Source organism: Etheostoma cragini, chromosome 23 (assembly GCF_013103735.1).
Source record: "Etheostoma cragini isolate CJK2018 chromosome 23, CSU_Ecrag_1.0, whole genome shotgun sequence".
Classification (NCBI taxonomy): domain Eukaryota; kingdom Metazoa; phylum Chordata; class Actinopteri; order Perciformes; family Percidae; genus Etheostoma; species Etheostoma cragini.
In genome coordinates this window covers 19,220,403-19,232,155 of record NC_048429.1, presented here as the reverse complement: position 1 = coordinate 19,232,155, position 11,753 = coordinate 19,220,403, and the positions used below count along the sequence as shown (strand labels likewise).

Here is an 11,753-nt window from a genome sequence, read left to right as displayed (position 1 = left end):
ATGTTGATCACTTAATAATAATGTCACCTATGACTGGTACACAGATGTCAGTACACAGTTTTGGATCAGTGACAAGGGGTAATTTAAATAACTTTATTAAAAAAAAAAAACTACAAAAAAGTGTAGATTACATGTTTAGCACTTGTGAACTACAAAAAAGTCTGGCCTAAATATGAAGGTAAATATGGTGCAAAAGTGAGAGCGCGTAGATGCGACGTGAGCACTAGTAGAATACGACTTGAGAACGGAGATGCCATGTGAGTACTTGTACTGACTCTGTACCCACTGACTGCGGTCCGTCTTCGGCTGCAGTACCCTGGAGCTCACTGCCAGTGTTTCAGTTGGACTGTTATAACTGTTGAGATGACTAAACGGTAGGCTTATTTCAGTATTTAGAAGCGGGCTGGCTGCTAGTTAGCCAAAGCTAGCAAGCGAAGGTCCTGTTGGCTCAGAGCTCCACAGACTAAGTCCCCAGGTACAAATTAGTTTTGCACCAAATGTATCGCAAGAAGTGTTGCAAAACTCGAGAGCGCAGACTCGCCGCTGTGTGATGCGAGAGAGCACACTGCAGCGACAGATTCCAGAGGTTGTAATCACTGAGTTGTGGTTCTACTGGAAAAGTGATTCAAGTGTAAAAAACATTAAAAAAAACACAAGTACAGATTTTTTTTACAAGCTCTCAAATCATATTCAACAAGTGCTCACATCGCATCTACGACCACAGATTTTTTTTACAAGCTCTCAAGTCATATTTTACAAGTGCTCACATCGCATCCGCGCTCTCAAGTCATATTCTACAAGTGCTCACATCGCATCTACACGCTCTCACTTTTGCACCATATTTACCTTCATAGGTGGACTGCCTTAACTTGCAGCTACAAGGGAAGGGGAAACTAATTTGTGACATGTATTCATAAAAGCATTTGAAGTGAAACTGGCGTTGGTTTTGGAACAAGGGAAAAAGTACAACTTCACCCATCTCCCTGCTACCCAAAGCTTTTCTGCAGAGAAGCCAGCTGTCGCGTTCCCAGGTGAAAAGTGTGTGGAAGCACTGGAAATGATGAAGGCAGAGTTTGGTGTACGATTCCCTGAACTACATGTTCATGCAAAAGAAATCCGTCTTTTTCAAAACAATTTTGTTGATGAAGCCCAGCCTTCTTATCAGTTTGAGCTGGCCAAGTTACAGAACTGTGATGTTCTGAAAGATGCATTTAGGCCCAACAGTCTCATTGACTTCTATGCCGCCCTCCCAAATGACACCTACCCTAACATAAAAAAAACACGCAATGAAGATGTGCAAACTTTTTGGCAGCACGTATATCTGCGAGCAAACCTTTTCTCGCATGAAACTCCTGAAAACTCCAACGAGATCAAGATTGACAGATGAACATTTGCATCAGTGTTTGAGACTGGCTGTGACTAGAATGGAACCGGACATTTAACTTCTCACCAGCCAGATGCAGGCCCACAGTTCACACTGATGAACATACAGTACATAGGTGAGGTCACTTTTCTGACTTAAATTAGTAATTCTGCGTATGAACAAATATAATGATAATAAAATCTATTGGGATAAAATCCATCTCCACAACCATACTGGTATTGAAATGTGTTGTGCTGTGTAGGTGCTGTAACACTTAGTTCGGTTTCTTAGCCTGCTTGCTTTGTGGTTTTCAAAGGGAAGTTGATGAGAGAGAGCCAACAGTGGTTTCTACTGGGCTAGCCTATGGAACCTACAAAACTGGATTATAAGGAAAGAACACAAGAACTTTGAGAGACATTTGAGATACTGCTCTGACAAGTGAAGTTGAACTTTTACCTAGGATTTTGCACGGCACAGCATAATTCTCGGTCTGTGAAGAACCCAGAGAGGGTTATTTGATTTTTATTGATTTCATAATTAGTGTTATTAGCCTATATATTTCTGCATTTTTTTATTCTGTGAAGAACCCAGAGAGGGTTATTTGATCTCAGAAAGGGTTATTAATATTTGGATATGTGTGGTGCGCTGGATTGTCAGCATGTTTTCTGGAAAACAATAAATGATTACATTTAGGGACCCCTGCGATTGTCACACTTTTTCTGTTAGAAACCGACCCTGGCCCCCAATCAGAGAAAGGCAAAGTTATCTGGCCCTCACTGGAAAAAGATTGGGGACCCCTAATTTGGATGATCCAGAGGAGTCATGGGAGGAAGTCATGTGGCCAGATGGGACCAAAATAGAACTTTTTGGTCATAATTCCACTAACCGTGGTTGGAGGAAGAAGAATGATGAGTACCATCCCAAGAACACCAGCCGTACAGTGAACCATGGGGGTGGTAGCATCATGCTTTGGTGGGGGTTTTCTGCACATGGGACAGGGCATCTACTGTATTAAAGAGAGGATGACCGGGGCCATAAATTGCAAGATTTTTGGAACAACTTCCTTCCCCCAGTTAGAGCATTGAAGATGGGTCGAGGCTGGGTCTTTCAACATGACAATGACCCGAAGCACACAGCCAGGATAACCAAGGAGTGGCTCTGTAAGAAGCATATCAAGGTTCTGGCGTGGCTTAGCCAGTGTCCAGACCTAAACTCAATAGAGAATCTTTGGAGGGAGCAACAGCCCAGAAACCTGACTGATCTAGAGAAGATCTGTGTGGAGGAGTGGGCCAAAATTCCTTCTGCAGTGTGTGTAAACCCGGTGAAAAACTACAGGAAACGTTTGACCTCTGTAATTGCAAACAAAGGCTACTGTACCAAATATGAACATCGATTTTTCTCAGGTGTTCAAATACTTATTTGCAGCTGTATCATCCAAATAAACGGTTAAAAAAATCATACATTGTGATTTGTGGATTTTTGGGGGGGAATTACTTAACTCACAGTTGACATGCAAAAAAAATACAGCCTTGATAAGTAACAATACTTCATAATTTAAAAAAAGCAAGAACAGGAAGCACTATTCCAGAACTACATCATATGGTCATGTCACAAAAGGATCCAAAGAGAAACCAGGGGAGCAGCTGTGATTTATTTGTGAATAACATCAAAAAGAGGACTTACGCAGTAAAAGCACTGGTGGTGGATGTTGCTCAGGGGTGGGGGGAGGTTCCCACCTTGAGAAATCAACCCGGCATTTTTTACATCAGACAACAAGGGTTGAACAAACTGCTTTGGCATGAGGGGCCGATTCCCTTCCAATGCTGCTGCTTTGATTACAAAGTGCTTGTTCTTTCGGTTTATCCCCTTGTTGCTACCGCGGCCATTCAATCACACAGTAAAACTCAACAGTGTGTGGTGTTCAATTGACTGTCAAAACAAGATTACTTAACAAGTCCCGCTCCAGGATAAGAAGCAATCCTGGAAAGGCAAACAGGCAACAAGCCCTAAAAATCTCAAACATTCTGGAAAGTAATCAACTTTCGTGTCACCACAGGAAACTGGTTGATGACGTTTCCACCGACAAAGTGCCAGCGCTGGAGAACTCGAACCAAGGAAAGAGCAACAGGGACTCAAATTCAAAACAAACCCCATAAGTCAAGAGTCCTGTTGAAGAAAATAAGCCCCAGCATGCTGTTGGTAAAAGATTCACCAGCATTGTATTTATTGAAATTGCTGCAAAAGTAATGTTATATGTGGTTCCTTTCAACTGAAGCATGTTCTGTTTGCACTGTAAAAACCTTCTAGTATTACGGCTCAGCACTGGCACCTTGTTGCTTAAAAGCCGTGACATATCAAAAAGAAAGAGGAAGGGGGAGGGGGGTCAGGCGTGTTTCCTCGGGACATAGGACCCATGCTAGTGTTGAACACTTCACAACAAGTTACAGGTGACACACAACAAGACATTCTCCCTTTTCGAATCACAGCTTGCCGTCATTAGGTCACAGGAAGCGGATTCCTGCTCCAAACTGGACACCGTCACATATCCTTTGAGAAGAGAGGAGAAAGAACAAAGGAGAAATGAGAAATTACTGTCATCCTAAAACAAATCCTATATGTAACAGTGCCGTGAGCAGCATTTTGAAGAAAAGGAGAAGATCCAAACAAGCGCGGCTGAACCAGAGTTGGGCATGCTGGCTGTTGGGAGAAATTAAGGGCTGACAACTCCACAGACTGACCTCATGAGATACTGCACGTATGGCACGCCAATTTGTATGTCATTATGACAAGTTGGCTGTTCCATTGTGCGGTTAGCTCTATCCAGGTAAGCTGTTGTTGGCATTACTAGTTGATAACAACGCATTACGCTGTTTTTTTCACAACATTGTCTAAATCAAATAGAATACTGGCAGCATAAAACTCAGGGGTGACCCGAGGTACCGTGGTTTTACTGGGCCGGATGAATGGGGCTCTAGTTGTTTTTGGTGAAAGTCAGCAACAACAACATTAGTGAGCCTTTGTCCTGGAATATGTACGAGTGTTAGTTACTAGCAGTCTACCTGTCTCCACTCTGAACTCCCATGGGCACACAGTAGTTGAGTTCCAGTCTGGCGATGTTGCCAAGCCGCAGCACGATGCCGGCTCCGTACGACCAGCGAATGCACTCGGCTAGCTTCTGAAGGTGTGCCCGCGGACCATCGCCTACACACACACACACACACACACACACACCACACACACACCACACACACACCACACACACACACACACACACACACACACACACACACACACACACAGGTTACTAGGTGTGGGAGAAAAAATATCAATACAGCATAGTATAGCAATATTATGGCAAACCTGCCCACCCACCATAGTTGAGGTTGCAGAGGTTGCCGGCATTGAGGAAGAAGTGCGTTCTGAAAAGGTCTCCAAAGCCACCCTTGCCCGGTCTGAAGGGCAGTGGAGTGTAAAGGTGCAGACCGCCGGCCCAGTACGCCTCTCCACCCAGGTAGTCACCTGGGACCCACACACACACACACACTTAAGCTGCTGGACTACGCTGCTTAATGGAAAACTACTAGTGGTGGAATGTAACTAAGTACAGTGCATTTATCAATGTTACTGTACTTAAGTACAAAATTACTTGTACTTTAATCTTTTCAAGCCACTTTTACTTCTATTCAGCTACATTTCAAAGACAAATATTCTACTTTTTACTCCACTACAATTATCTGATAGCTTTAGTTACTGGTTACTTTACACATTAGGATGTTTCAAACAAAACATTTGTAGTTTATAAAATAAGATGTTTTACTAAAAATTAAACTACCCATTAATATACAGGCCTACAAGTTTAGCTGAAATGATAAACACAGAACTGTTTGGGTCATTTCTAGTTTGTGATGTGAATGTGAGGATTTTTCTGCATCGCGTTCTTTCCTTTTTAATAATACATTATCCTGATGAGACATGCTTTTACTTGAGAAACATTTTAAAAGCAAAGGATCTGAATACTTCTTTCACTACTGGACACTAACATATACATTCAGCTCAAGAGCATTGTGTACTTCTTTTTGTCTGCGTTTTATCATCTAGGACATTAAGCCAGATGTAGCCTTTTCCCTTTTGACGTAGATAATGGATTAACCACAGTCTCAATGTAAGAAACAGTTGATCATTGCTCCAAAAACTGAATGATTTTAACCACAACTAACATTCTATATTTCCTTTGTTCAGGTTTTCTATGACTGCCGGACTTAACAGTCTTTACCTTCACTCTGTGGTCCAATGCTGTACATCCCAAACCCTCGTACACTGGTGGGACCGCCAAGGTAGAACCTGGACAAAAGACAAATATCACTGAATCAGCCACTCAGCATGCAGTGGTGTCATAAACCTCACAAATCTGCCATTTAAAAACAGTGATCAGTGAGTCATTAATAGCACAGAGTTGCAAACAATGGAAAGGTTTGGGTAACAAACGATAACACATTAAACAAATGGGTAGGACTGGGCGATATGGAGAAAATCATATATCAAGATATTTTTGACCAAATACCTTGATATGGATACCGCAACGATATTATAGTGTTGAAAATTTGTGCTGTCACAAAATAATTACACAATGAGATGTTTGATAAATAATCCTCAGTAATGTGGATATAATGACTAAGTGTGACTAATGACTATATAATTACGATATCGACATAATATCAATATATTGCCCAGCTCTACAAATTGATTGGGTTAAATGTATAGATTCTTAAAAATAACCTTGCTCATCATTAAAGCTTTAGTGCGTAACTTCTTTATAAAAATGAACATCCGTTACATTCAAGCCATTACCAAATGAGTAGCTACAAAGCTAATTAAGACTCTCAGCTCCACAGAACTCTCTCTGGATTTCTCAGTATGACTATGCTCAGAAGATTGTGGCGTGTGATGACTTTCCCGCACAGAAACTCGAGTGATGATAATAACCTCTTCTGAAGAGTCCATCGTGTTTTTTAAATCCTCCTTCAATCAATCAAACTTTATTTCTAAAACACATTTAAAAACAACCAGGTTTACCAAAGTGCTGTACATAAACATGGAACAATAAATAGACAGAATAAAACACCAGACAAATACAACATACAGTTCTCATGCTGGATTAAAAACCAGGGAATAAAAATGTGTTTAAGTCGCGATTTAAAAACCGGAAGGCTGGGGGCGAGTTTGACATGTAGAGGCAGCTCATTCCAAAGTCTCGGGGCTGCGGCTGAGAAAGCCCGATTCCCCTCTACTCTTCAGCCGTGTTTTAGGGGCAACAAGAAGAGAATGGTTTGCAGACCTTAAAGATCTTGAAGGAGCATGTGGCTTCAACAAATCAGATGTGTAGACTGGAGCTAGTCCATGGAGGGCTTTAAAAACAAACAATAAAATCTTAAAATCAATACTAAAAGTAACTGGGAGCCAGTGCAGAGAGGCAAGGACAGGGGTGATGTGATCTTGCTTACGAGTTCCAGTAATGAGGCGTGCAGCAGCATTTTGAACCAGCTGTAGTCGAGAGAGGGAGGCCTGGCTAACTCCTACATACAGAGCATTACAATATTCAAGGCGTGTTGTAATAAAAGCATGAATAACCCTCTCAAAGTCTGTGAAGGATAAAAAGGCCTTAAGCTTAGTAAGAAGCCCAAGTTGAAAGAAACTTGCTTTCACAACAGAATTGATCTGCTTCTCCATTTTAAAATCACAATCCATTTTTACACCCAGGTTTTGTTACAACAGACTTAACATAGTGTTGAAAAAGGCCTAGGTCTATTTGTGAGACATCAGAGGTGCCACTGGGTCTAAAAACCATAACCTCAGTTTTACTCTCGTTAAAGTTTAAAAAATGTAAGGCCATCCAGGCTTTAATATCATTAAAACAGTCAACTAATCTTGCTAAAAAAACTACCATCATTTCTTTTGATGGGCAGGTCGATTTGTGAATCATCTGCATAAAGATGGAGGCTGGTGGTATGTCTTTTTAAGATACATCCAATGGGAAGCAGATAGAGTGAAAAAAGAATTGGCCCGAGAATCGAACCCTGTGGAACTCCAAATGTGAGGGACACAGAAGGTGAAATAGAGCCACCAAAACTGACTCTAAAATCTCTGTCTGACAAGTATGACCTAAACCACTCCAAGGCAGTGCCCCTAATCCCCACGCCATGCTCGAGGCGAGAAATAAGGATGCTGTGGTCAACCGTGTCAAATGCTGCTGTAAGATCTAAAAGAATAAGAATTACATAATCTCCAGATCAGTTGAGATTAAAAGATCGTTAAAAACTCTTAAAAGTGCAGATTCAGTGCTATGAAATGTCTTAAAACTAGATTGGAACACCTCAAGAACACCATGTGTATCTAAAAACGACTGCAACTGTAAAAGAACTGCCTTCTCTTTAATCTTCGAGACAAAAGGGAGTTTAGAGATAGGCGATTGTTTAAAAGTGCAGATGTCGAAATTTGTTTTTTGAGGAGTGGCTGCACCACTGCTTGTTTAAAAAAGTATGGTACAGAACCTGAAGTAAGGCTGCTGTTTATAATTTCTTGGATGCTAGGTCCAATAGTGTCCCACACCTCTTTAAAAAGGCGAGGCGGGACAATATCAGTGGGATAAACTGAGGGTTTCAAATTTGTAACTATATTTTTGAGAGTAGAGATGGACACAGATTCAAAACGGCTGAAAACAGCTCGACACTCTATGGAGATAAAGGGGTCAAAAGCAGGAAGTGAGATGCTTGCTCTAATTGAGGCAACCTTATCCACAAAAAAGTGAAGTAATTTTTCACAGGCCTCAGAGGATTCTACATGATAGACGGATTGGGGCGTATTTAGAACAGAGTTAATTGTTTTAAAAAGAACATGAGGTTTGTGGCAATTATTTGAAATAAAATTTGAAAGATACTTGTTCTATTCAGCTTGGCTACTAGCAAGTGCGTGGAGGAGGCGGATGAAGCGCAATCACAGAAGGCTGTATCGTGTCAATGCGCCGACAGTTTGTCATTAAGTAGAACTCCTCACGGGGGGGACAGAATCTACTCACTATTGTACTATTAATATTTTGAGCAACATCCCTTCATTAATAGAGCCAAAATGTGTGGAAGTGGAACGTTGAAGTCTGGCTGATGTGTTGGAGCCAGATGACAGCTCTTGGATAAATCAGACGTACCTGTCAGCGATGCAGGACGGCTGTCCTCCGATTGGACAAAGCATCCCACCCCACAGAGAAGCAGACAGGACCTGAGAGAACGCAACATGTTGCATTTTTATACACAAAACCTTTGCACAAATAGTATTCAGTGAAACAGAGCTCATCTTCAAATTATTTAGTGCTATTCTATCACCCACTGGTGGTTCTCAAATGCAACTACTTTGTATAAGAATTGCCTGAAGACCAAAGCAACCAACTGAAAGATTGGTTGCATCTTTTAGAAGCCAGTCATGTTAATCAGGTCTGAAGTGACTTACTGAGTCCCAGAAGAGCCGCCTATTGAGCTGCAGCTCAAAATCCTCTTTCAAGAAGCTGGCGTCTCCTCCTGTGTAGCCAGCAAGTTCCTGCAGGACAAACACATCAGTTTATGATTTCATGAGTACACGTGCACGGCATTGGGGCATCGGACCGGCACGTGATAATGGCATCGGTATCGGTACATCCCTAGTTTAAACTCATCAACAGTGTGAGGTTTCCCTTCTGACAGAGAGGTTATTCTGTGTTTCCTTCCCAAGAGAAATTAGCATATAGGTAACTGTAAATGACAAAAAGATTTTTATAACCGTTATTTATTCAGGGCCATCTTTCACAATGACACCCTGATTACAACACAATATAATAATAATAAAATGTAAATAATTTCTATCTTTCTTTTATTAAACAAATTGAACATGTAAATGAATATAAAAGGCACCACTAAAATAAATGAAAGTTACCTTTTAATGTGCAGTTTTCTGCTGATATTTTCTTTCAACTAACAAAAACTCTGTGTCTATTGCATATTGCGCCAGATGATAAGACGATAAAACAACAATAGATTGTGCATCCCTAATTACAATATGTAAATACAGTATAGGTAATAAGGAGGTCTATTAAAAACAAGAGCAGCCCGTATGTAACACACGTCTAAATGGAAACAAGTTGTTCTCATTTGAGAGAATCCTGAAGCCAGTTCCATCTGTCAGCAGCATACTATTCCTAATTTACAGTTGGTGTGTGGGGTGAGAAGTCTAACGTGTGTGTCTTTGAGCGTGGCTGATGTGCTGTGTCAGCAAAATCTAGCAGCAAAGACAGATCCAATCCTGAAACTGAGGAATTGTGCCACATAAACCCTTGTACATAAACACTAAAACAATTGTGTTTTCTCTGGTTGGTGAGAGAGGGCAAGCCCATTTTTTTTTCGGGTGAGAAACCAGTAATCAAACACCGCATCAAGCACCTTCAGGGTGGCAAATATAGCATGCATGTAGAGGATATAGGGATTGCACCACAGTTTTCCTATTGAAAATTGAAAAACAAGACGTGCTTCTGTACAGAAAAATAATTTGGAAAAAGGAATATGTAACGATGGATAGAGGACGCGCGTGCACACTTACCTGGTTGAGGCGGAATAAGGCACCCCTGCTGGGGAAAATGGCAGAATTCCTTGAATCGATTGACAGAATGTGCTGCAAACAAAAACATATGTCAAAATGGTTTTAAAGACTTTATAAACAGTTCCTGAAAATGATATCCATCAAAAGGCAAATATGGAAAAGAAAAGATGTGTTTTCAGAAGAGACTTAATGACATAAAGCAACAACAACAAAAAGAAGAAGAAAAAAGAAACCAAAAATCAGACATTTTGGGTGTAGTAGGAGCTACAAAAGGGCACCAGGCTGTACCGAGAGGGCAGATTTTAGTGAGTGTCCACTCTCCTCTCGCACGGCGAAGGACGCACTGCGTGCCAGGCAGCCCAGCTCCCTCCATACACCCTCCCACTTCAGTGTGTGGTTGGTGACCCCCAGAGGAAACTATAGGAGGACAAGAAGATGGAGAACGTCAGCTGAAGAGGTTCTTAGTTTAAGACTTAAACTAATGTACCTGCTGAGTTCACTTAAACTTTAAGTGAACTCAGCAGGTACAATTTTGTCGTGCAGATAATGTGTAGGTCCTGCATGGAATGTAGTAGGGCTAGTTTGATTCTTTCACAATGCATGGCCACCAATCCTATTTGTATAGCGATTTTCATTTATTGTGATTCTAAAGTATTGTGATTCAATTGTATTGAATGTCGCAAATTTCAGAGCCAGCGGTGCTCAGAGATGTTTTAGAAAGCTGTATTTTACGATGCTAAAATCACTGATTATTTACGTGCAGTCTGGTGGGTTTAGCAAACACAATTTCACGGACTTTTATGTTTTAAAAAGGATCTTAATCTTTAACAGAAAGGTCAACCTCCTTAGAAATCCTTTCCATAATGTTGTCAGACCCTTAGAATATTAATCTGAGTCCGTCAGCAGCAAAACTATTACTTTTATGAACGTAAATACAAGCTGGACAATTATCCCATTAACTCACGCTGCAGCTTGTTTCTCTGCTGCCGACTGCAGTGATCTCGTTTAATACTGCATCAATGTCAAAGGAAAATATGTCCTTAATAGTTTTTATTGTATCTGATTCTCAATTAGCTGTTGCAGAAACAACCCTTAAGCAATAAAGCAGAAGCTGTCAGTAGTTCAGTACATTACAACATTATGAAATATTGAGACTTTCTATTTTGAAATATTAAGACTTTCTATCTTGAAATATTAAGACTATAAGGACTTTCTATCTTGAATTATTAAGACTTTCTATCTTGAAATATCAGGATTTTTTATCTTGAAATATTAGGACTTTCTATCTTGAAACTTACCCTCTGAGGTGTAGTGGAGTAGAGTAGGAAGTAGCAACAGGGGTGGGTCTAGGATCAGACCTTGGGGAGGGGCTCACCCCCTAATGAGAACAGCTCTAGGTCTTGTGTCCCCCGTTTTAAGTTTTACAAAAGTAAAAACATTACTTGTTTTGGAGGTAAATAAGCTTCTGAGCTGAAAATGTCCCCGGATTTTGTCTGAGAAATCTGGTCACCTTATTCTAGAGACAATGTATCACGAGACATTTCCGAAAACTGCTGTACAAAAATACAGAGCATGCAGAGCTCCCAAATTTTCGTTTCAATTTGCGTTGTGTGGAGTAGAGATGGTCCGATACCATTTTTTACCTCCCAATAAGATTCTGATACCTGAACTGAGTACTGATCCGGTACCTGTGTGTCGGGCGGAAATGCCTTGTTGATGCCAGAGGTCAGAGGAGAATGGCCAGACTGGTTCGAGCTGATAGAAGGGCAACAGT

General features: G+C 41.0%; 1 protein-coding gene across 1 annotated transcript in view; it reads right to left on the bottom strand.

Moving 5' to 3' along the window:
* Nucleotides 1-2,993: 2,993 nt before the first annotated feature.
* Nucleotides 2,994-11,753, bottom strand: part of samm50l (sorting and assembly machinery component 50 homolog, like) — a 16,051-nt gene continuing 7,291 nt past the window's right edge. Inside the window, exons 8-15 of the mRNA XM_034863905.1 lie at nucleotides 10,268-10,396; nucleotides 9,980-10,051; nucleotides 8,861-8,947; nucleotides 8,562-8,632; nucleotides 5,637-5,704; nucleotides 4,736-4,882; nucleotides 4,423-4,564; nucleotides 2,994-3,910 (exon numbers count right to left, since the gene is read on the bottom strand). Coding sequence (XP_034719796.1) covers nucleotides 3,865-3,910; nucleotides 4,423-4,564; nucleotides 4,736-4,882; nucleotides 5,637-5,704; nucleotides 8,562-8,632; nucleotides 8,861-8,947; nucleotides 9,980-10,051; nucleotides 10,268-10,396 — 762 coding nt within the window. The 3' untranslated portion in view covers nucleotides 2,994-3,864. The remainder of the gene's footprint in view (nucleotides 3,911-4,422; nucleotides 4,565-4,735; nucleotides 4,883-5,636; nucleotides 5,705-8,561; nucleotides 8,633-8,860; nucleotides 8,948-9,979; nucleotides 10,052-10,267; nucleotides 10,397-11,753) is intronic.